This window comes from Pelophylax lessonae, assembly GCF_965119305.1.
Source record: "Pelophylax lessonae genome assembly, chromosome: 4".
NCBI lineage: Eukaryota > Metazoa > Chordata > Amphibia > Anura > Ranidae > Pelophylax > Pelophylax lessonae.
Genome location: NC_138771.1, coordinates 357,777,332 through 357,801,487, shown reverse-complemented (window position 1 = coordinate 357,801,487; position 24,156 = coordinate 357,777,332). Strand labels below are relative to the sequence as shown.

General features: G+C 48.1%; 1 protein-coding gene across 1 annotated transcript in view; it reads left to right on the top strand.

Moving 5' to 3' along the window:
* The window catches only part of RAD50 (RAD50 double strand break repair protein), a 549,855-nt gene that overhangs the window by 394,008 nt on the left and 131,691 nt on the right, over positions 1-24,156 (top strand). Inside the window, exons 19-20 of the mRNA XM_082256750.1 lie at positions 3,704-3,796; positions 3,883-3,996. Of these exons, the coding sequence (XP_082112876.1) occupies positions 3,704-3,796; positions 3,883-3,996 (207 nt within the window). The remainder of the gene's footprint in view (positions 1-3,703; positions 3,797-3,882; positions 3,997-24,156) is intronic.

Here is a 24,156-nt window from a genome sequence, read left to right as displayed (position 1 = left end):
CCCTCTCAAGTGCATTGCTTTGATTCTATCAAGTGGATGTTAGGACTGAGGAGGAGTCTGCATTTGGTCTTAAATCTTCTGTGGTCTGAATGGCTGCTCTATGTCCCGTGATGTACGATAAAGAAATTTTCCTACAGCTTACTTGTAAAATCCATTTCTTGGAGTACATCACGGGACACAGAGGTCCCTTCCCTCTTGTATGGGATGTTTGTTGCTTGCTACAAAACTGAGGTACTTCCTGTAAGGGAAGGGTTATATGTCAGGACTTCCTGTCAGCCATTATCCCAGCGAGCAGAAGGGGTTGCCCCCCCCCCCCCCTCGGCTCTGCCCAGGGCTGCTAGTAGGATGGGAGACCCGAGCAACCAGCTGGTAGGTCCGCCAGCTAGTTGGAGTCCCAAACAAAGCCGTATGTAGTAACTGATGTAGTAACCCGGAAGCGACGTCAAAACGGCTAACGGTGCCGATTTTAAAAAAGTGACAGTATTCAAAAATGCAGATTTTTCCATTTTAAATACTTTGAAGTGCAGTGGAGGGGTCTGGGGTCTTTTAGACCCCCGATACCTCCATCCTGTCAATGCCTATTACTGTCACAAGGGATGTACTTGAACTTCTGACACTCTGGTTAGCTCAAACGTCCTGGACTGTACTGAGAACTGACTCCTGGCACTCTGGTTAGCTCAAACAGCCCGAACACTGCTCCCTCCAGTCCTTGCTGACTGAGGTAGCCTCTGTATACTGCTTCTTCAACTCAAATCCTCTCTGCAGCTCAGCTCAGCCTTCTGTCCCCTCTCACTAGGCAAGCCGCCTGGGACACCCGATTCCTCTGACATGAGGAGAGGCAGCTGCACTCTCCCTCCTGGGACTCTGCTTCCCGCCAAAGACACTGCGTCATGTGCTCCCCTCAAACTGATACCCACTCCCAGAATGCTGTGCAGCAGAATCTGCCTTTCTGGGGTAGATACAGGCCTGAGTGTGCCATTGGCTGGGTTTCCTCCACTGCCCAATGAGAACCCTCTCATAGAGCACAGTGGGGAAACTCCCCAATCTCAGCAGCCACACCTGGGAGACATGACAGCCTAGCTGAAAATCATATCCCTGCTGATAAGCAGACAAGGCCCACTATACTTTACCTAGCACCTACCTTATAGGGTGCTACATAAGTATGACCAGCCATTTCTCGCATATTGGTCAAGGTGGCCAGGGTCTGATACCGAGTTCACAAAAAAAGAGATAGAAGGCTCATCGACCTAGTAAAAATTGGTAGGTATTATACTCACAGAATTACAATTATATCAAAGCTCATCACATAGCACATCGTCATCCGGTCCACAGTACAATAGGCTAACACATTTAGAGATCAAAAAAATATTCTGCACAGAACGCAGAGAAAAGACTGGTTAAATGGTTGGTAAGTATTAGGCAGGGAGGCAATAAATTGAAAACAAGACTGAATGACATATAACATGAATAACAATACCGGCCGGTGTTTAAATAGTAGTGCAAAAAATATCTAGGGGAAAAAAGAGTTCACATGGAGTGATTATTTTGTAGAAATGTAAATTGAGCAGTAATTGTTCCCTGATATTGTCCTTATGGAAGCTCGGATACTAGAGGATATAAAGTTCCGATATCGCAACATGTATGGGAGTGGTCAATCTCATTCCTGTGGGCTGTGACATGCAAGCTTGTATGTTGAATATCGGTGCAGGTGAGTTTTCTCATAGTGTCTTATAGGAACCATGTGTAGTGATCGTGACACTTGTCTTTTGTGAATATACTTCCATTGTTGTTAATTCTGGCTATGGATGATGGATAACTGTGAGTATACCCGCATTTATATGAAGTATGGTTTCTGATAGAATACATTATGGAGGGTTTTGGTGATTCTGGGAGGCTGACTTGCAATAATGGCTTAATCACGCTGATAGTGGTGCTCAGAAGTGTATATATGTTCAGCCGCTGGGGAAGGAAGAAGGATGTCACATTTTATTCATTAAATGGATACAATATATTCTTGGGTTAATCAAAGCATCTAGTCATTGAATAATAGAATAGCATCCTTACATGAATTGGATACTATATAACGAGGCTTGAGAGATAGACTGATTGTTGAATATAGGATAATATAAACAAAACAAAAACATAACAAAACAAGACGAAACAGAAACGGAGACAAACACAGAGCAAAACCAGACAAAAGATGAAATAAAATGAAATAAATAAAATAAAACATTGTATTGTAACGTGTGACCATAACAGCAATCAGGCTAAACGGAAACAATACCGTTGCTATTTGGAAGTGAGTGTTGCTTATCGGTTGAGGGTAGTATGCTAGTTGAATTATTCGGTGGTATTTATTATTGTTCAAGAAAGACTTGAAAATTCATTTCAGAGTTCAACCCTGAAGGAATTAAGCTATTTAAATTGAAGATCCACCACTTTTAATTATGTAGTATATCGGAACTTTATATCCTCTAGTATCCGAGCTTCCATAAGGACAATATCAGGGAAGAATTACTGCTCAATTTACATTTCTACAAAAGAATCACTCCATGTGAACTCTTTTTTTCAGAGGGCAGAATCTGCCGCAAAGCATCCTGGGAGGGGATATAAGTCAGAGGGGAGCACATGACACAGTGTCTTTGGCAGGAAGCAGAGTCCCAGGAGGAGGGTGATGGCTGTCTCTCCTCCTGTCAGCGCAAGTGAGAGTGTCCTAGGCGGTCGGCCAAGAGGACAAAGGTTGAGCTGGGCTGCAGAAAGGGATCCAGTGTGCTGTGGACCGAGTGGAGCTGCTGGGCAGAAGTTTCAAGAAAAACGGTATCGTGAGTACTTGGGACTGCCCAGTGGTCTGCCTAGGAGAGGGGACCACTCCAGAAGGTCAAGGGGATCCACGAGCCAGCTAACCTGAGGAGAAGGATTAGTGCCAGTGTAAAGCCCTGAAGATAGAGAGAAAAGGGATGCCCTGAAGTGTTTAGCAGCGCAGCAGCAGTACAAGTAGCTACCTCAGCAAGGAGGTGCAGTTTTACTGTATATTGGTGACTCCCTGTGTCTGTAATCCTGGACAGACAACTGCAACAGATTTACAAAAGGTCTACATTAGATTTATGACTGTGGATTAAAAGTCATTACTTCACAATTAGGAAGTGGAAAGATTCAGATTTAATTCTATCACACTGCTACTTTAGAGCAGGGAGGAATTGTAAATCAAGCAGTAACTTTGTAGTTATCCTGCCTCAAAATCAATCTCACCTCTCTTGTTGAGCATTGGTTTACTGCAAGACAGAATTCATGTCCCCCATTTTCAACTTCAATGTAAATGGTGTACAAAGCTTTGCACGTTTTGTTTAGCCGCCGTCTGAGTAGAATACCCAGTCACCTGCTAGCATGCTGCAGAGAAGGACCCTAGAGCTGTAGAGTTGGCAAAGCTCATGATCCCCGATAATTGCAGAGCAGTAGTTTTGACTCATATAAGGCAAGTCGGCACACATTAAAACGTGTTAGTGTGTACATATGCATCAAGACGTGTATTTCAACATGTGTTTACATAAACTTTGCTGCATTTGTATTCATTTTACATGGAGCTAGAGGTGATAGAACTACAAGTTCAAATGATGGGAATTTTTCCACTTGTGTTGTATTGGTCAAAGATTGTGTTGTGGCTTTTTACCTTCTGTAAATATTTTTCTCTACTATTTCTCTGCAGCTCAATGATATTAAAGAAAAAGTTAAAAAGATCAGCTTGTATGTGAAGGATATAGAAAAGTATAGCAGTGATGGAAGAGAAGAATTCAAAGAGGTACTTGATTGTTTTTAATTATTAGAGTAAAATGAATTCACAAGTTGCATGGCTGCTTTGAGCTTTTACATATCTTTTAATTACAGCAAAAGGAAACCGAGCTGCAGGACTTAAAAGCACGTCTTAATGACTGTGAAAAGCATAAAGAAGTGATTACCAAAGAAATGATGACTATTAGACAGGATATTGATACCCAAAAAGTAAGTACTTTATATGTGTGCATTCACTGTTGGGTTGAACTGCATTGTGTAATTGTGTACAGTGGTGAATTGATCCATGGTATATAGTATCAGGACAGAATATACATACATACATATATATATATATATATATATATATATATATATATATATATATATACTGTGTGTAAAAAAAAATGTGTATATATAGTTTCTCTTTCCTCCACCGACGGACGTAGCTTCTGCTTTAAATCATAGACGGATGGGTAATAAGCCCCTCCCACTAGGAGTGACCAGGTAGAGCCAAAAGCTTTGAAACACCCCGGGGTTATTACCCCTAGCCTCACCATTGCATTTTCAGTTTTAGCTGCCCCTGGTCTTAGGAGTGGCCAAACAGCTCCCCCCCTGCTGGGACCTTTTTGTCCTAGCTCGGTTTTAAACATCTTAAAGGGAACCTTTTTTATTTTATTTTATTTTTTGTTGCTGCTAACTCCAGTTCCTGTGGAATGCTGGCTGGGTTTCGGACTGGTTATATGAGAGCCTTATGGTCTCCCAGTTTGTGCCATCGAGCGCTTGCAGACCGTAGCTCCACGCTGGGTCTCCATAGCGTCTATAGTCCCACGGACGGGGACTGGCCTGCGGGTAAAACACCCTGCCGGGACACGCACACCTGGCATGCCAGTGTCGCAGCGTGCCCCTTGGCCGACAGTGCCCTGCGGTGCAGAGGCAGTCTGTCAGGATGGACGTCCACCCTCAGCAGCGTGGTCCGGTAAGTACAGTCCCCCCCATCTGGTTAGCGGGCCTGGGGCGGATGTAGGCTCCTCCATAGGTGAGTAGGACCCTCAGATACCCATACCTCCTACCACCCTACTCCACAATGAGGGGTCACCTGGGACCTTCCCCTCCTACCCTGACCTCTCCCTACCCTGGGCTCCGGACCCCCGGGACACTTTTAGTGGGGGGTTCCCTCTGTAAGTCGCCTCAGGTGCAATACTGGGTAGTGAACAGAGGGGGGAGGCCTCGGAGGGGGGTACATGGTTGCGCCTCATACCGCTACCTTGGGGGGGGGGGGGGTTTCATCTGCCAGATTCTGAGGCCAATATGGTCGCCAGCAACGCAGACCCCCTTTTGGAGGATGCGTCCCCGCATTCAGACTTTTCTGACGCGGAAGAGGATGTTTCCACACCCGCCTTGGCACAGGAAAAGGTGCTGGTAGATGCTTTGATATCCTCAGTAGGGATGATCGAACGGTTCGGGTCGACCATCGGTTCGACCCGAACATTGGATGTTCGATATTCGGCCGAATACCGAACTTTTTGCGGCAAAAGTTCGGTATTCGGCCACCAGAACCGCCCAAAATGCACTGGGACAGGAACTGGGCTTTAAAAGCCCGTGATTGGCCCAGAAACGTCTGCAAAAGCCAATGAGGGGGCAGGAGTCTCCTAGGAACGTGATTGGAGTGACTACGGGGACCAGAGGCCAATCAGGAGTGAATACGCCCCACACTATATAAGATGGCCCCGCCTAACCCCTAGCACAGTTATCCAGAGCCTGTTGAAGAGAGTTGAAGCAGTTCTGTCTGACTCCTGCTTGCTACACTACATTTCCTACATATCGAGTGGTTCTAAAGCTCCATATAGCAGAATTGTATTTAGCTTACAGCCAGTGTAGTTAGATACAGCGATTGTGCTGGTTCTTAGAGTTAAAAAAAAAAAAAAAAAAAAAAAAAAAAAAAACTTAAGGGACAGTGTCAGTCTTCTGCTGTATGGAGCTTTCTATTTAGTGGAAAGGGATATCTAGTGTAGTTAGGGAACTTTGTACTACATTAGTTAGATTTGAAAATTTAGTTTCTGTAGGGAAAGTGTGAGGGTTCTGTTTAGTGAGCACGTGGCACAGTGCTGCTGTATCACAGCAGGTATACGTGCTTGCTAGGCAGCAAAATACAGTGACAACTTAACGCCTGTTGTTCAAAGCGTTAGGTGCACTGTACAAAAGCCTTTGCAACTGTGCGTGACACGCAACTGCTGTGCTGTATCCAGCGACAACTGTGGGTCGCATAGCAGTGTGCGTTTTTCACCGCACACAGTTGCCAACGCATCAGTGACAACCTAACGCCTGTTGTTCAAAGCGTTAGGTCCACTGTGCAAAAGGCTTTGCTACTGTGCGTGAACCGCAACTGCTGTGCTGTATCCAGCGACAACTGTGGGTCGCATAGCAGTGTGCGTTTTTCACCGCACACAGTTGCCAACGCATCAGTGACAACTTAACGCCTGTTGTTCAAAGCGTTAGGTGCACTGTACAAAAGCCTTTGCAACTGTGCGTGACACGCAACTGCTGTGCTGTATCCAGCGACAACTGTGGGTCGCATAGCAGTGTGCGTTTTTCACCGCACACAGTTGCCAACGCATCAGTGACAACCTAACGCCTGTTGTTCAAAGCGTTAGGTCCAATGTGCAAAAGGCTTTGCTACTGTGCGTGAACCGCAACTGCTGTGCTGTATCCAGCGACAACTGTGGGTCGCATAGCAGTGTGCGTTTTTCACCGCACACAGTTGCCAACGCATCAGTGACAACTTAACGCCTGTTGTTCAAAGCGTTAGGTGCACTGTACAAAAGCCTTTGCAACTGTGCGTGACACGCAACTGCTGTGCTGTATCCAGCGACAACTGTGGGTCGCATAGCAGTGTGCGTTTTTCACCGCACACAGTTGCCAACGCATCAGTGACAACCTAACGCCTGTTGTTCAAAGCGTTAGGTCCACTGTGCAAAAGGCTTTGCTACTGTGCGTGAACCGCAACTGCTGTGCTGTATCCAGCGACAACTGTGGGTCGCATAGCAGTGTGCGTTTTTCACCGCACACAGTTGCCAACGCATCAGTGACAACTTAACGCCTGTTGTTCAAAGCGTTAGGTGCACTGTACAAAAGCCTTTGCAACTGTGCGTGACACGCAACTGCTGTGCTGTATCCAGCGACAACTGTGGGTCGCATAGCAGTGTGCGTTTTTCACCGCACACAGTTGCCAACGCATCAGTGACAACCTAACGCCTGTTGTTCAAAGCGTTAGGTCCACTGTGCAAAAGGCTTTGCTACTGTGCGTGAACCGCAACTGCTGTGCTGTATCCAGCGACAACTGTGGGTCGCATAGCAGTGTGCGTTTTTCACCGCACACAGTTGCCAACGCATCATTGAGAAATATGCCTGGTAGACCAAGAAAAGGCATACGTGGCCCTGCTGCGGAAAGGGGCACAGCTTCTAGGGTGTCTAGAGGCAGGGGTGGACGTGGTGGTCAGTCCTCAGCCAGGCCACCATTTGGATTGTTCTCCGGCAGTGGCCAAGCTATACGTCCACAGTATGTACAGGAGGTGGTGGACTATATGAACAAACCCTCATCATCGGCATCATCTGCAACTACAGTGACCCAGGCAGAGAAAAGTGGTCAGTCTTCTGCAGTTGTCAGAACAAATACAGATGAGTCCATGTCCACCTCATGTCCTCCCTTAGACCCAATTTCAGACATGGCAGAGGAGTCAGCTGAGCTGTTTGACCACAGTGTCGGCCATCTACTCCAGCCTGATGCTCAGTCCTTTATGGAGTCTGATGTTGGGTCTGAGTTTGAGGAGGAGGCAGAGCAAACAAGAGGGGAGAGCAGACGGCCCACTCCATCTAAGGCCGCACCTCTTGTCTCCCAGGCCAGGCCTGATGCTCAGTCTTTGATAGAATCAGATGTTGGGTCTGAGGTTGAGGAGGAGGCAGAGCAAACAAGAGGGGAGAGCAGACGGCCCGCTCCATCTAAGGCCGCACCTGTTGTCTCCCAGGCCAGGCCTGATGCTCAGTCTTTGATGGAGTCAGATGTTGGGTCTGAGGTTGAGGAGGAGGCAGAGCAAGCAAGAGGGGAGAGCAGACGGCCTACTCCATCTAAGGCCGCACCTGTTGTCTCCCGGGCCACTATACACACCTCATCTTGCTGGGCCTTTTTTGAGACATCCCATGCAGATAAAACAGTTGCGATCTGCAAGAATTGTAAGAAGGGTATAAAACGTGGCAAAAATGTCAACCACCTGGGTACAAGCTGCCTAAACAGGCATTTGACAACCCACCACTCGGCCCGTTGGCAGGAGCATTTAAAGAACCCACAAAAGGGCCAAAGATTGGTCAGTCGGCCTCCTAGTTCTCCTCGCGCTCCTCCTCATGCTCCATCTGCTCCACCTGCTCCACCTGCACATCAGTCTGTTCCTGGCCCTGCTATAGTCACTCGTCACCTGTTGGCAGCCTCCACTGGCAGGGATGATGATATAGCAGGCAGTGTCGCATCTACCTCCAGCACACCACCAGCTGTATCATCTAGACGCCAAATTTCGATTCCACACATGCTGGAACGAAAAAAAATGTATACTCCCCGCCACCCACATGCCCAGCGTCTAAACAGTAGTTTGGCTAAACTACTGGCTCTGCAACTATTACCATTTAACCTGGTAGAGTCTGCTCCCTTCCGTGACTTCGCAAAATGTGCAGTTCCACAGTGGCAGGTGCCAAGTCGGCATTACTTTTCCCGTAAGGCCCTGCCATCCCTATACCAACATGTGGAAGGCAATGTAGTGTCATCCCTGGCCAAGTCAGTCAGCCGTAAGATACACTTGACGGCTGACACTTGGTCAAGCAAACATGGGCAGGGACGGTACATTTCTGTCACTGCTCACTGGGTGACACTGCTTGCCAGTGGAAGGGATTGTAGCCAGGGCTCGGTGCTGCAGCCAGTGTTGCCCCCACGTCTGCAAACAGCTGGTGGTGTCGCTGATCCGGGTAGATCGATCACTTCTACCCCCTCCTGCTCCTCCTCCTCTACCTCCTCCATGCCCTCCTCTGCAGAATGGTCCTTTGAATATGATGAGATACCACGTAAACGTTCAAAGGGCTATTCTATGTCTCAGGCCAAAAGGTGTCACGCAGTGCTGCAGCTTGTGTGTCTAGGGGACAGGCAGCACACTGCCCCTCAGATTCTTGGGGCTCTGCAGGCACAGGCCCAGAGGTGGTTGACACCACGCCAGCTGCAGCCAGGGATGGTGGTTACTGATAATGGGTCAAACCTCCTGGCCGCCCTTCGTCAGGGAAAGTTAACCCATGTGCCATGCCTGGCGCATGTCCTGAATCTCGTGGTACAGCGGTTTTTGAACTCGTACCCGGGAATGCAGGATGTGCTAAGGATGGCAAGAAGGGTGTGCAGTCACTTCAGGCGGTCGTACAGTGCCACTGCACGTTTGGCCGAAGTGCAGCGCGAGTTTCACCTGCCGGTACACCGCCTCATCTGTGACATGCCCACTCGCTGGAACTCCACCTTGGCTATGCTGCAGCGCCTGTACACGCAGCAGAGGGCCCTCAATGAATACCTATGCGAGTACGGCACCAGCACTGGCTCTGCGCGCCTGGGCTTCTTTTCACCACGGCAGTGGCTTTTGATTAAGGATGCATGCGCTGTCCTCTCGCCATTTGAGGAGGCCACAAGGATGGTCAGCCGGGACAGCGCATGCATCAGTGACACCCTACCGGTACTGTTTTTGTTGGAGCACACTCTGCGTGGCATTATGGACAGGGCACTGGAGGCAGAGCAGCAGGAGGAAGAGGAGGACTTCCTTGCCTCTCAAGGCCCCCTTTATCCTGAGAATCCTGACCCCATTATGCCTAGCTCCCAGAGGCCCGAGCAGGATCCAGGGGTGGAAGAGGAGGAGGAGGACGATTCTGCGGGAACTTTTGCAGGGTTTGAGGAGGAGGAGGAGGAAGACATGCGGCAATCTGCAAGGCCTAGTTTGACTCCCTCGGGACACTTTGGAGTAGTACGTGGCTGGGAGGAGGAGGAGCCCGTTGAAGATAATGTCGTTATGAGTGACCCCGAGGAGTCAGCTTCTCAGGCCTTCGCTAATTTGCGACGCATGGGAAACATCATGCTCCAGAGCCTGCGAAAGGACCCCAGAATCAAGGCCATTAAAGAGACTAACCACTATTGGTTGGCCACCCTACTTGACCCCCGGTACAAGTGTAAAGTCTCGGAGCTTTTCCCATCCACCCATAGAGTCCACAGGATCAAATCCCTTGAGGACAGTCTCAAGAGGAATCTGGTGAACATGTTCCCCGACTCCCGTAGGGTGCAGGGGCGGGGACAACCTACCATGGATTCTACTGGTGGTCACGAGAGGAGCGTTGGAGAAGGCGTGCGGTTGACGGATGCCTTTCGGTCTTTTTTTAGTCCTCACCGCCCAGGCCTCTCAGCTGCCACATCGCATCGACAGCGTCTGCATCACATGGTGGACGATTACGTGAGGGCACAAAGTGACACAGAGGGCTTTTCATGTGACGAATCCGATCCACTGGCATACTGGGTCTTAAGATTAGACCACTGGCCAGAACTGGCCCAGTATGCCATGGAGTTGTTGGCCTGCCCTGCTTCCAGTGTCCTATCGGAACGGGCATTCAGCGCAGCAGGAGGATTCGTCACAGACCATCGAACTAGACTCTCCACCGACTCAGTCGACCGTTTGACATTCATTAAGATGAATCAGTCGTGGATATCAAGCTTTGATGCACCTGATGCAGACCTTGTAGACTAGGCTATCGTTGTGATGTGGCAGTTGAGCCTCAGTTTAAGCCTGGACCATGGTGCCACCCTCAAACCCTCCTCTCATTCTCTTTACGTTCACAGAACCTCATTTTGGTTATGACAAAAACGACAATGTTTGCGCACCTGTTCCACAGGTGCACACCTTTACAATTTTTGGGCCTCCTTCAACACCAGCTCTTTGGGGTTAAGGTGGGGAGGCTATGCTAAAACAAAAACGACAATGTTTGCGCACCTGTTCCACAGGTGCACACCTTTACAATTTTTGGGCCTCCTTCAACACCAGCTCTTTGGGGTTAAGGTGGGGAGGCTATGCTAAAACAAAAACTACAATGTTTGCGCACCTGTTCCACAGGTGCACACCTTTACAATTTTTGGGCCTCCTTCAACGCCAGCTCTTTGGGGTTAAGGTGGGGAGGCTATGCTAAAACAAAAACGACAATGTTTGCGCACCTGTTCCACAGGTGCACACCTTTACAATTTTTGGGCCTCCTTCAACACCAGCTCTTTGGGGTTAAGGTGGGGAGGCTATGCTAAACAAAAACTACCATGTTTGCGAACCTGTTCCACAGGTGCACACCTTTACAATTTTTGGGCCTCCTTCAACTCCAGCTCTTTGGGGTTAAGGTGGGGAGGCTATGCTAAAACAAAAACGACAATGTTTGCGCACCTGTTCCACAGGTGCACACCTTTACAATTTTTGGGCCTCCTTCAACACCAGCTCTTTGGGGTTAAGGTGGGGAGGCTATGCTAAAACAAAAACGACAATGTTTGCGCACCTGTTCCACAGGTGCACACCTTTACAATTTTTGGGCCTCCTTCAACACCAGCTCTTTGGGGTTAAGGTGGGGAGGCTATGCTAAAACAAAAACTACAATGTTTGCGCACCTGTTCCACAGGTGCACACCTTTACAATTTTTGGGCCTCCTTCAACGCCAGCTCTTTGGGGTTAAGGTGGGGAGGCTATGCTAAAACAAAAACGACAATGTTTGCGCACCTGTTCCACAGGTGCACACCTTTACAATTTTTGGGCCTCCTTCAACACCAGCTCTTTGGGGTTAAGGTGGGGAGGCTATGCTAAACAAAAACTACCATGTTTGCGAACCTGTTCCACAGGTGCACACCTTTACAATTTTTGGGCCTCCTTCAACACCAGCTCTTTGGGGTTAAGGTGGGGAGGCTATGCTAAAACAAAAACGACAATGTTTGCGCACCTGTTCCACAGGTGCACACCTTTACAATTTTTGGGCCTCCTTCAACACCAGCTCTTTGGGGTTAAGGTGGGGAGGCTATGCTAAACAAAAACTACCATGTTTGCGAACCTGTTCCACAGGTGCACACCTTTACAATTTTTGGGCCTCCTTCAACACCAGCTCTTTGGGGTTAAGGTGGGGAGGCTATGCTAAAACAAAAACGACAATGTTTGCGCACCTGTTCCACAGGTGCACACCTTTACAATTTTTGGGCCTCCTTCAACACCAGCTCTTTGGGGTTAAGGTGGGGAGGCTATGCTAAACAAAAACTACCATGTTTGCGAACCTGTTCCACAGGTGCACACCTTTACAATTTTTGGGCCTCCTTCAAAGCCAGCTCTTTGGGGTTATGGTGGGGAGGCTCCGCCAACACCAAAACTACCATGTTTGCGCACCTGTTCCACAGGTGCACACCTTCATAATTTTTACGCCTTCTTCAACACCAGCTCTTTGGGCTTACAGTGGTATGGCTCCGCCAACACCCAAACAACAATTTTTGCGCACCTGTCACACAGATGCATATCATTGTAATTTTTTTCCTTACAAAGGCAATTATTGCTTTCATTACCAGCACTTTCATAGGGATATGGTGTCAAGGCATCGTCCGCACCACCAAATGCCCAATTTTTAAGCATCCTTTACTTCTATTCAAAGTCAAGAGACAACAGTATTCATCCAAAACATCTCTAATCTTGTTCACTCTGCACTACATTGTGGCCCCTACCCCTAACCCTCAATGTATCCGTGCATATATGTCTGTTTCTTGTGAGATTTCAAGTTAAAGTGCACCAAACACCATTTTACATGAAATAAAGTGCAATTACATACATCTTTGGACTTCTTGAAACATTTGGTAATAAAAGCCCCATTGTGGAAATACACCCGTTAATTATATGCACATTTAAAGAGACAGCACCTTTTTCCAAAAAAACGTCTAATCTTGTTCCCAGTGCACTGCATTATGTCCCCATCATACACATTGGCTGAGCCGTTGATTAGGAGCAAAAGAAAGGTGCGGTTAAGCAAAAAAGTCATTTTTGAAGGTTTGGTATGCTGTAATTCTGGTTCTGGACATGCTACAGAGCTGAAACTTCACAGGTACAACTTTTAGACCCCCCAGACACTAAATCCAAAGAAATCTCTTTTTTTTTTTTTTTTTTAATTTTTTCAATAATTGGCTATCTATCAAAAACGACAATTTTTAAGAACTTTTTTTTGTGTGATTAATAGTCCCTGGGGCATGACCCAGAACCCTAGGCACTTTTTAGGGGCATTTATTGGGTTTTAGGGCTTAAAAATGGTGTTTTTTGATTACAGAAGTTCGGGTCCCATTGATTTCAATGGGGTTCTGAAATCCGAACCGAACTTTCGTGAAGTTCGGGTGTTCTGGTCGAACCGAACTTTTCAAAAGTTCAATCATCCCTAATCCTCAGTGAGGAACACCCTAAAAATCATGGATGCAATTTCTAAATCGCAAGGAGCCTTGGTATCCTTTGGATCCCTTAGGGCAAAGAAATCGGCCGGCCAAGGTTTTCCCTTGTCCCAAAATCTTGTCCGCCTTGGTGGAGGAACAATGGCGGCGACCTAATCGCACGCTTGCAATTCCCAAACGTTTGGCTAGACGGTACCTGTTTGAGGAAGATGGACGGTCTCCCCTCAGGTGGACCCCCAGATATGCGGTATTCACAAGGCCACGGTTTTACCGGTGCCAGAATCCTCATCTCTCCCTGATCCGGTTGACAGACATATTGAGGTCTTATCCCGACACCTGTATACAGTAGTGGGATCTATTCTCGGGCCTGCCATTCTAGTCTCTCAGACTATGTTTGAATGGGTAAAGGCTCTGAGTGAGGCACTGACGATAACCCCGTTACCGTCATCTGCCCTGGAACTCGCCGACCAATTATAGTAGACTCTGAAATTTGTATGCGATGCTAACCTTGACGATCTTCCGCTCGCGGCCAGAGCGTCAGTGGTAAGTGTGCTCATCAGACGTGTGATCTGGCTAAAGTCCTGGTCGGCCGACCAGACTTCTAATAAGCTTTTGGCGGATCTTCCCTTTCAGGGTGATCGCCTTTTTGGTTCCTCCTTGGATGACTTGATCAAGACTGTCACTGGGGGAAAGAGCACACTCCTTCCTCACTCGACTAAGGGTAAGTATACCTCGCATAAGCAAGGTCTTTCCTTTACAGCCCAGAAGTGTCTCTTTCGTGCAACCATGTCGCAGAAAACCAAACCGACTTCGGGCGGAAAAGGATTCGGGAAACAGTGGGCAAGCTAAAATCCTCTGCCCTCAGCACCTCCAAGCAGACCCCTTCTGCCTGAAGGGGCGCCTTCACCCACTTCAGGGGTGGGGGGGGGGCGTCTCAGTTTCTTTCTGGATCCTAGGACCTCACTGTTGCCCGACAGGTGGGTCCACGAGGTAATTCAGTCCGGGTACAAGATAGAGTTTCGTTCCCCTCCGCCAGACAGATTTTTTCTTTCCAATCTTCAGCTGTCCCCAGACCGCCTTGCAGGGCTGCAGGAAGCAATTCAGGATATGCTGTCACAAGGCGTGATTGTACCAGTTCCTCATCAGGAACGCTTTTGAGGGTTCTATTCTAATCTGTTTACCGTTCCACAGAAGGTGGGCAAATTGCGTACAATCTTGGACCTCAAAACTCTGAACCGCTTTGTGCGCGTCCTGAAATTTTGCATGGAGTCCCTGGGGTCAGTGGTGGCGTTCTTGCATTCTTGCGTTCTCCATGTCCTGATTTGCCAGGGTCATCAACGATTCCTCCGCTTCGCAGTGAGCAAGGACCATTTTAAATTTGTGGTGTTACCGTTTGGTCTCGCCTCTGCTCCCAGGGTCTTCACCAAGCTGTTAGCACCTATCCTAACTCTGCTACCTATCCTAGCTCTGCTACGACAGAGAGGAATAGCGATTCTGGGGTACCTGGACAATCTTCTTCTCCGAGCGGATTCTTCTGTGACATTGGAACAGGATTTGGAGGGGACCATTCACACTCTGAAGCAGTTCGGTTGGAATTTCAACCTTCAGAAATCTGCCCTGGTTCCAACAACCAGACTGGAGTATCTAGGGATGATCCTGGATTCAGCTTCGGTAAAGGTATTTCTACCTCCCTGTGAAGTTACAGACGTTAAGGGAAGTGATTCTGTCGCTGCTGGCTTGCGACCTGGTGTCTCTCAGGTCATATATGCAGGTGCTGGGCCTGATGGTGTCCTCCTTCGAGGCCGTACCATATGCTCAGGCCCATACGAGACTTTTGCAACAGGAGATCTTGTCAAATGGTACAATGATCCTCTATCCCTGGACAGTCTGATTCGTTTGATTTGGAGATCCAAGGACTCCCTGAATTGGTGGCTCAGCTGTCTGAATCTCCTCCATGGGAAATCCTTCCTTCCAGTATTCTGGACGGTGGTGATGACAGATCCCTGTCTGACCGGTTGGGGGGGAGTGCTGGGCACCCTGAATGTTCAAGGGACCTGGGCGTTGAAAGAGTCCAAGCTCCCGATCAATGTTCTGGAATTTAGAGCAATCAAGTTGAGCCTGGACGGACAATCTCAAGGGGTGTTCTGTCCTAGTCCAGTCCGACAATGTCACGGCTGTGGCATATGTCAATCATCAAGGGAGCACCAGGAGTGCCCTGGCGGCTCTTGAAGTAGCCAAGATCCTGCGCTGGCCAGAGGACTACGTTTCAGCCCTATCCGCCGTGTACATTCCCGGTGTAGACAGTTGGCAGGGGACTACCTGAGTCGTCAAACCCTGGATTTAGGGAGAGTGGTCCCTGCATCCACAGGTGTTCCACCAGCTGTGTCTCTGATGGGGGACCCTGGATGTTGACCTGTTTGTCTCCAGACAAAACAGGAAAGTTTTTGGCTCAGTCCAGAGATCCTCTGGTGGACACAGTAGACGCCCTGGTGGCTCCCTAGTGCCAGTGCGGGCTAATTTATGGTTTTCCTCCGCTAAAACTTTTATCTCACCTGCTACGCAGCGTCGAGTTGGAGGGGATTCCGGTAATTCTGGTGGCTCCTGATTGGCCCCGGAGATCCTGGTACACGGACGTGATTCGGCCGAAGGTCCGTGGACACTTCCTCTGTGGGAAGATCTTCTATCTCAGGGTCCGATCTTCCATCCTGCTTTAACGGCTTGGCTGTTGAGAGCAAGGTGTTAAAGGACAGGGGTCTGTCTGATTCTGTGATCCCTACCTTACTCAAAGCATGGAAGTCCACTTCTCGGAAGATTTATCATCGTACGTGGAAAGCGTACTTTGCTTGATTTGAATCGCTTAAGCTGTATCCTAGATCCTTTGCTATCAGCAGGATCCTGACCTTTCTACAGAAAGGGGTTGACCAACGTTTGGCGTTGGGTACTCTTAAGTGTCAGATCTCGGCCTTGGCTGTGTACTTCCAACGCCCTTTGGCTATGAACTCTTTGATTCGTTTGTTTCTTCAGGGGGTTGCCATTTGGCTCCCTCCAGGAGGTCTCCGTTACCTCCTTGGGACCTTAATTTGGTTCAATCAGTTCTTCAGAAATCTCCTTTCGAGAACCTAAGACACATTTCCTTGCTCGCCTTGTCGCAGAAAGTTGCCTTTTTGGTGGCTATCACTTCTGCGCACAGGGTTTCTGAACTAGTGGCGCTATCTTGCCGCTCTCCTTATCTGGTAATACACAGGGATAAGGTAATGTTATGGCCTAATCCGTCGTTTCTTCCTAAGGTGGTTTCAGACTTCTATCTGAACAAAGATATAGTGCTTCCGTCACTCTGTCCGAAACCTTCACATCCTAAGGAAATTGCCTTGCATTGCTTAAATGTGGTTCGGGCGATACGGGTGTATCTGGAGACTACTGAGTCCTTTCGTAAGTCAGACACTCTGTTTGTGAATACGGATGGAGGACCCCATAAGGGTCAGGCTGCGTCTGCGGCGACCATCTCTCGATGGATCAGACAGACAGTGAAAGCGTATTCTCTAAAGGGCAAGGTTCCTCCTTTCCCTGTCACGGCTCACTCTACACGGGCGTTGAGTGCCTCTTGGGCTTTCCGCCATCAGGCGTCAGTGATGCAGGTTTGCAAGGCAGCTGCTTGGTTGTCTGTACATACGTTCACCAAGTTTTCTTTTAAGTTTGTCCTTTCCCCACCCTCAGTGGTTACTGCTTTTGGACGTCCCATCAGTCTATGATTTAAAGCAGCAGCTACATCTGTCGGTAGACGAAAGAGAAAATGGTATTTTTTACTTACCGTAAAATCCATTTCTCTGAGTCCGCCGACGGATGTAGCTCCCACCCCTCTTTTCTTTGAAGAGTTGGGTTTTGGTTATTATTCACTGCTTGCAACGGTGAGGCCAGGGGTAATAGCCCAGGGCGTGTCAAAGCCTTTTGCTCTACCTGGTCCCTCCTAGTGGGAGGGGCTTATTACCCATCCGTCTATGATTTAAAGCAGCAGCTACGTCCGTCGGTGGACTCGGAGAAATGGATTTTATGGTAAGTAAGAAATCCAATTTTTTTTTACTGTGGACATTTAGGGCCAATAGGATGACCTAATACACTAAGGAATTTATGATATATGTACACTTCAATATAATACTTTTAAAAGTAAACAGGCAAACTTCTTTCCTTTATTGTCCTTTGAGGGACATGTAGTAGAGGAAAGGAAACGACACAGTAGTATATTAATGTGCCCGTATACAAGCTATTTGCAGTTACAGGAATACATCAGAAGACATCCAGAGTGCTAAAAATATGCATACATAGACACATCCACATCTTACCTATCCTTTCCTAGCAAACGCACTATTTCTGTTAGCAATAGGAATATACTAAAAGTCACATAGCTTCTGTTATAGCTGGTCTGCAATTTCCATAACAAACAGGACACCATGCATTTTAGGCAATGGCAGAAAATTTGGTTAAAATAGGTCAAATATGTCAAAATGCTAGGCTGTTGCTGATTTTTATTGGCACTATGCTGTCAAACTTGTGTCCAGTGTTTGACAAGACTTTACTCTATAACAATAGGAATAGCTTAAAAAAGGTGCAATTTCTTGCCCAATAGTTTACATACATGATCAGCTATAACATTTTGACCACTGACAGGTGAAGTGAATAACATTGGTTATCTTGTTACAATTGCATTTTTGCGTATGGGGCTGCAAAACTACAGAATGGTCAGGGCAGGGTGTCCATGCTGACCAAAAGCAGTTACAATGGACACATTAGAATCAGAACTGGACCAAGAACAATGGAAGAAGATGGCCTGGTCTGATTAAGTCCAGAATAGTTTGAGGAACACAACGACAAGTTAGAGGTGTTGATTGGTCCTCCAAATTCTCCAGATCTCAATCCAATCAAGCATCTGTGAGATGTGCTTGAAATACAAGTTTGATCCATGGAGGACCCATCTCAAAACTTACAAGACTTGAAGCATCTGCTAGTAATGGCTTGCTGCCAGATATCACAGAAAATCCTCATTTATGGTGAGTGGTCATAATGTTATGGCTGATCAGTGTTTGCCACAATAGCATCTATTACCCAATTTTATTAAAGGACAGTGAAACTAATCTCTTGCAAACCATGCTTGATTTAACATTGGTATTTGTTGGCGAGATGCTCCCAAAAGAAAACTGATGTTGGTTGTTCCTGACAATCACATCAAATGATGCGTTTCTGAAAAAAGAAAAAAAATTACACATTTGGAGCTATATGTAAAAATATACAGTACTGTGCAGATATTTTTGGCAGATGTGAAGGCATCTATTTACAAAATGCAAAGTGAGAGAAAATCGAAGTTAAATCAATATTTCTCTATCGTTCTTTGACAGACGCAAACTTTGATCTCCCTAGGATGGTCAGACCTTCACAACCCTGGGTTCCCCTCTGTCCTGTCATGCACCCCCCCCAACCTACCTGTACCCCTCCCCCCCTCACTACTGTGGCTATGGGAGGTTTGTAACTACTACCGGTGCTTGGACCGAGCTTCAGGCCGACGGTGGGGGGCGGGTTGTGCCCCAGGCGACAGACGAACGATCCTGTGGGGGGGTTTACCTATCACTCCCAGGGCCCCATTTCCTGTCCATCACATCCAGGAGGCTGGAGGGTCCCCTCAAGGGCCCTCAGTAGCTCCGCAGGCCACGCTTGGCTGCCATTTTCTTGTAGCTCATGTGCTCTGAAAGATTCGGCGGCCATTTTGCTTTGAATTTCTATTGAGAATCACTGGCGGCCATGTTCTAGGAGTTCCTATAGGCTTTTTTTCTGGTGATGGAGCCCCTCCCTATACCCTTGTGCTGACACTGAGATCTTTCTCTGAGGATCGAGATCGCTGCAGACACGTGCTGTGCAGGCGTTCTGGGTCTTCCTGGTGCATCTTTAGTGAAGGGTGGTGAGTCTGGGGAGGTCTCTCTCTCTCTCTCTCTGGTGGAGGTCTTCAGTGCGCTCCGCCTGACCTCTTGGGGATGCTGTAGCAAGGTGGAACGTTCTTGAAAAAAACTCAACTTTTTGATGACGGGTTCCCCTGGTGCAACATGGACCCTGCAGAACAAGTGTCCCCATCTGACCCCTCAAGAAGGCCGCAGGGCCCTCCGGATCCCAGCTATCCATAGATGCACTTTCGGCAGTCCTGGAATACTTAATGTCCCGGGTGGAGGTGGCCTTTAAAGGGCGAGGTGCCAAAAAACGTCCTCCGCCTACCCCTGCCTCTTCTGATGTGTCAGATTCTGAATCTGATTCAGCCACTGGAGACACGAGTCTCCCTGCCGAGTCTACTACCTCACACCCTGTCTCCTCCGATAGTAAGGATGAATTCTCTACCTCCGCCACCGCGCAAGAAAAGGCGCTGGCGGATGCACTGGTTTGTATCTGTGCGTGAGACCCTAAAAATGGAGGATGCAGCTGTGACTGCGGATGAGGCGCAGGTTACGTTTGCCACACGAGCAATCCAGAGCGGCAAAGGTTTTTCCCTTTCCCGCGTATTTTGACAACATGCTTAAAAAAGAATTCGGACCCCCCGAAGTGTTCCCCAGGGGTGCCTAAGCGGATTGCTAGACGCTACCCTTTTGAGGAGTCCCTTGTAAAGAAGTGGACCCTCCGGTCTCCAGACTGAAAAAAGCTACCATGATTCCAGTGGAGGATTCCCTGTCTTTTAAGGATCCAGCGGATAGAAAGGCGCAGAGTCTGTGGCCCACAATATGTACTTCCTGGCGGGGTCTGCACTAAGACCGGTGTTTACGGCTGCCCTTGTCTCGCAAACCTTGAATAATTGGTCTAAGTTGCGACGCCGTGACCTGGAGGGAAAACCACTTCCCCCTGCTTATGCGGAGCTGTTGGACCAGTTGGTGCGGGGGCTGAAATTTGTTTGCGATGCCGCGCTGGTCCCTCAGGGTCAATGTCCTTCAAGGCCCCCTCGGGTGGTTTCAAGCGAGCCTGGTCTGGCAAACGGAAATCTAGTTTCTCCAGATCTGAGGACAAGGGCCCTTCGGCCTGAAGGTGCCCCCTCACCCGTAGCTGGGATGGGGGGACATCTTTGCCGGTTCCTGGACCTGTGGTTATCGTGGATACAAGAAACCGTTGATGATCTGCCCATATTCACGAGGTAATACGGTCCAGGCACAAGATCGAATTTTAAACCTTCCCACCGGTAAGATTCTTCCCTTCCAATGTGAGACTATCCCCAGATCGCCTACAAGGCTCTCTTTGGGGCGGTACAGGACCTGTTACAACAGGGAGTAATAGTTCCGGTTCCGTGTGCGGAATGTTTTCAGGGCTTTTGTTCAAACCTGTTTGCGGTCCCCAGGAAGGAAGACAAGGTGCGTCCAATCCTGGACCTGAAGGCACTGAATTGCTTCGTGTGAGTTCAAAAATTCAAGATGGAATCCATTCGCACGATGGTAGCTTCCCTACATCAGGGGGATTTCATGTCCTCCATAGACATCAAAGATGCCTACCTTCACATCCCAATATGGGCAGGATATCAATGGTTTCTGTGCTTTGCCATGGGAGAGGATCATTATCGGTTTGTGGCGTTACCCTTTGGTCTCGCCTTTGCTCCTTGGGTCTTCACAAAGGTGTTGACTCTGGTCCTGTTGCTGTAACGACAGCGGGGGATATCAGTCCTGGGTTACCTGGACGATCTGCTTCTCCGTTGGGAGTCTTCCACGGTGCTGGTGACAAATTTGGAGATCACCATGAGAACTCTGAAGGAGTTCAGGTGGATTCTGATCCTTCAGAAGTCGTCCCTGGTCCCTTCCATGAGACTGGAATATCTGGGCCTGACTTTGGACTCATCCTAAGCCAGGGTGTTTCTTCCTCCCGACAAACTTCAATAACTCCAAACTGCGATTCAGCTATTGCTGTCCAGCAAATGGTCGTCCATTCTGACCTGTATGAAAATTCTCAGACTGATGGTGTGGTCCTTCAAGGCAGTCCCCTTCGCTCAATTCCACACGAGAATCCTCCAGAAGGAAATCCTTCTCAAATGGAACAAGTATCTAAATTCCCTGGACAATCGGAACCAGCTGAGCCAGGTAACCAGGGGGTCCCTGATCTGGTGGCTTCGGTCCCCGATTCTCAAACAAGGGAAGTCCTTCCTTCCTATATATTGGACAGTTGTCACCACAGATGCTAGTCTGTACAGGTGGGGAGGGGTTCTCGGCAGGGTTTTCTGCTAAAGGAGTCTGGTCCCTGGAAGAATCCAGGTTACTGATAAATGTACTGGAGCTGAGAGCGATCAAGCTTTAGCTAGTCCATTGGACCTTCAGTTTTGTCCAGTGCGTATTCAATCAGACAGAGCCACGGCCGTGCCTTATGTCAATCACCAGTAGGGCACCAAAAGTGTCTATGCAGCCTTGGAAGTGGCCAGTATTTTCCGATAGGTGGAACGCTTTGTTCCAGCTCTCTCCGCTGTGGAAAATTGGCAGGGGGATTTCCTCAGTCGACAGACCTTGGATCAAGGGGAATGGTCTCTCCATTTGAAAGTGTTCCAGCAGTTGTGCCTTCGTTGGGGCACTCCAGATGTAGTTCTGTTGGCGTCTTAGTTCAACAGAAAAAAGCAAAGGTTTGTGGACCGCTCCCGGGACCTTCTGGCAGACGCCACGGGTTGGTGGCCTTGTGGGATCAGTATCAGCTGATGTATGCCTCCTCTCAAGTTGCTGCCTAGACTTCTTCACAGGATCGAGGCAGAAGGGATTCTGGTCATTCTTGTGGCTCCAGACTGGCCTCGCCGGGCTTCGTACGCCGACCTGGTCAGGCTCAAGCGCAGACGCTCCTTGGAGACTTCCTCTCAGGGAGGATTTACTGTCTCGAGGGCCAATCTTCGATTCTGCTTTACAGTTGCTGGTGTTGAAAGCCAGGTGCTAAAGGATAGGGGATTGTCTGCTTCAGTGATTCCTACTCTGCTTAAAGCGAGAAAAGCGACTTCTAGAAAGATCTATCATCATACATGGAAGTCGTATATTTCGTGGTGTGAGTGTCTTTGGGATCCCCCCTCGCTCTTGGTGGCTCGGATCTTGGCTTTCTTCCAATAGGGAATTGATCATAAGTTAGCCTTGAGTACTATCAAGGTTTTAGCCTTGGCAATTTTCTTCCGAAGGCCACTAGCCACCCATTCCCTGGTGTGCAGTTTTATCCTGGGGGTATGACACTTGGCACCTCCGGTGCGACCTCCGTCGCCACGTTGGGACCTTAATTTGGTGCTGTCAATTCTCCAGAAACCTCCTTTTGAAAGTATTCGGGAGATTCTTCTGCTTGCTTTAACCCAGAAGGTGGTCTTCTTGGTGGCTATTACTTCTGCGCGCAGGGTGTCAGAACTGGCAGCGGCGTCCTGTCGTTCTCCCTATCTGGTGGTTCACAGGGATAAAGTGGTACTTCATTCAGATCCTTCCTTCCTTCTGAAGGTGGTTTCCAGTTTTCATTTAAAATGAGGACATCGTGTTACCCTCTTTGTGTCCTAAGCCTAAACATCCTAAGGAAATTGAATTACATACTTTGGATGTGGTTCGGGTACTCAGGGTGTACTTGACAACTACTGAGTCTTTTCGAAAGTTAGATTCGCTCTTTGTACGCACGGATGGCCCGAGGAAAGGGCTGTCTGCGCCTGCTGCGACTATTTCCAGGTGGATCAGACAGACAGTTGTGCAGGCTTAATTGATTAAGGGTCAGGTTCCACCTTTCCCTGTTAAGGCGCATTCTACTCGGGCGCTTAGTGCTTCCTGGGCTTTTCGCCATCAGGCATCTGTGCTTAAGGTTTGCAAGGCGGCTACCTGGTCGCACTTTCACAAAGTTTTACAATGTGGATGTGCTGGCATCTGCAGATGCCTCCCTTGGCCGCAAAGGCTTGCAGGCTGCCATTTAAGGGTTTTTTTAGTCTCCCTTGAGGGTGTTTGATGTTTTTTCAGGTGGGTCTCATCTTGCTGTTCTGATGAATCCTCTGTTGCCTGGTTGGCTATGGTTTAGCCTTGGAAAATTATGTTCCTTTTGTTCCCACCCCTCATTTTTATGGCACTGCTTTGGGACGTCCCTACTGATTTGAAGATCAGAGACTGCGTCCGTCAATGAACAATAGAGAAAATTGGATTTTTGTCTTACCGTAAGATCCTATTCTCTGATGTTCATTGATGGACGCAGTACCCGCCCCTCTATTGAGTTGGGTTGGTATTATTTTCTCTGACACTGCTTTGATACAAAACTGACATCCTATAGCAGGGAGAGAGGGTATACCCCCCGGGACTGCCCATAGTCATAGCCAGAACCTTTTTCTGTCTAGTGTCCTACTCCTGTAGGGGGCAGTATAACCCAACTGATATGAAGATCAAAGACTGCGTCTGTCAATGAACATCAGAGAAAAGGATTTTACGGTAAGACAAAAATCCAATATTGGTGTGACTACCCTTTGGCTTCAAACCAGTATCAATTTATCTGGGTACACTTGCACACAGTTTTTGAAGGAAGTTGCCAGGTAAGTTCCAAAGGTCTTGGAGAACACCAAATATTTGATTTGATTTGGATTTCTCTTCTGTTTATTTACTTTTTATTTTGTTAATTGCTAAAAATAAGCTTTATTAACTTTTATTCCTGGGACATTCTTAATTTGCAATATTTCTCTTTCGTTCATTGATGGACACAGCTTCTGGTATTCCTAACAATTGGGTTATTCTGCCCCCTACAGGAGTAGACACTAGGCAGCAAAAAAATCTGGCCACGCCCATGGGCAGCCCCAGGGGGTATACTCCCTCTTTCTGCTATAGCCACTCAGTTTTTTTCTGCCTAGTCAGGAGTAAAGACCTAGTTCCTTGCTGGGAGCCTCGGTCCTGGCAGTTTTTCCTTTTTAAATT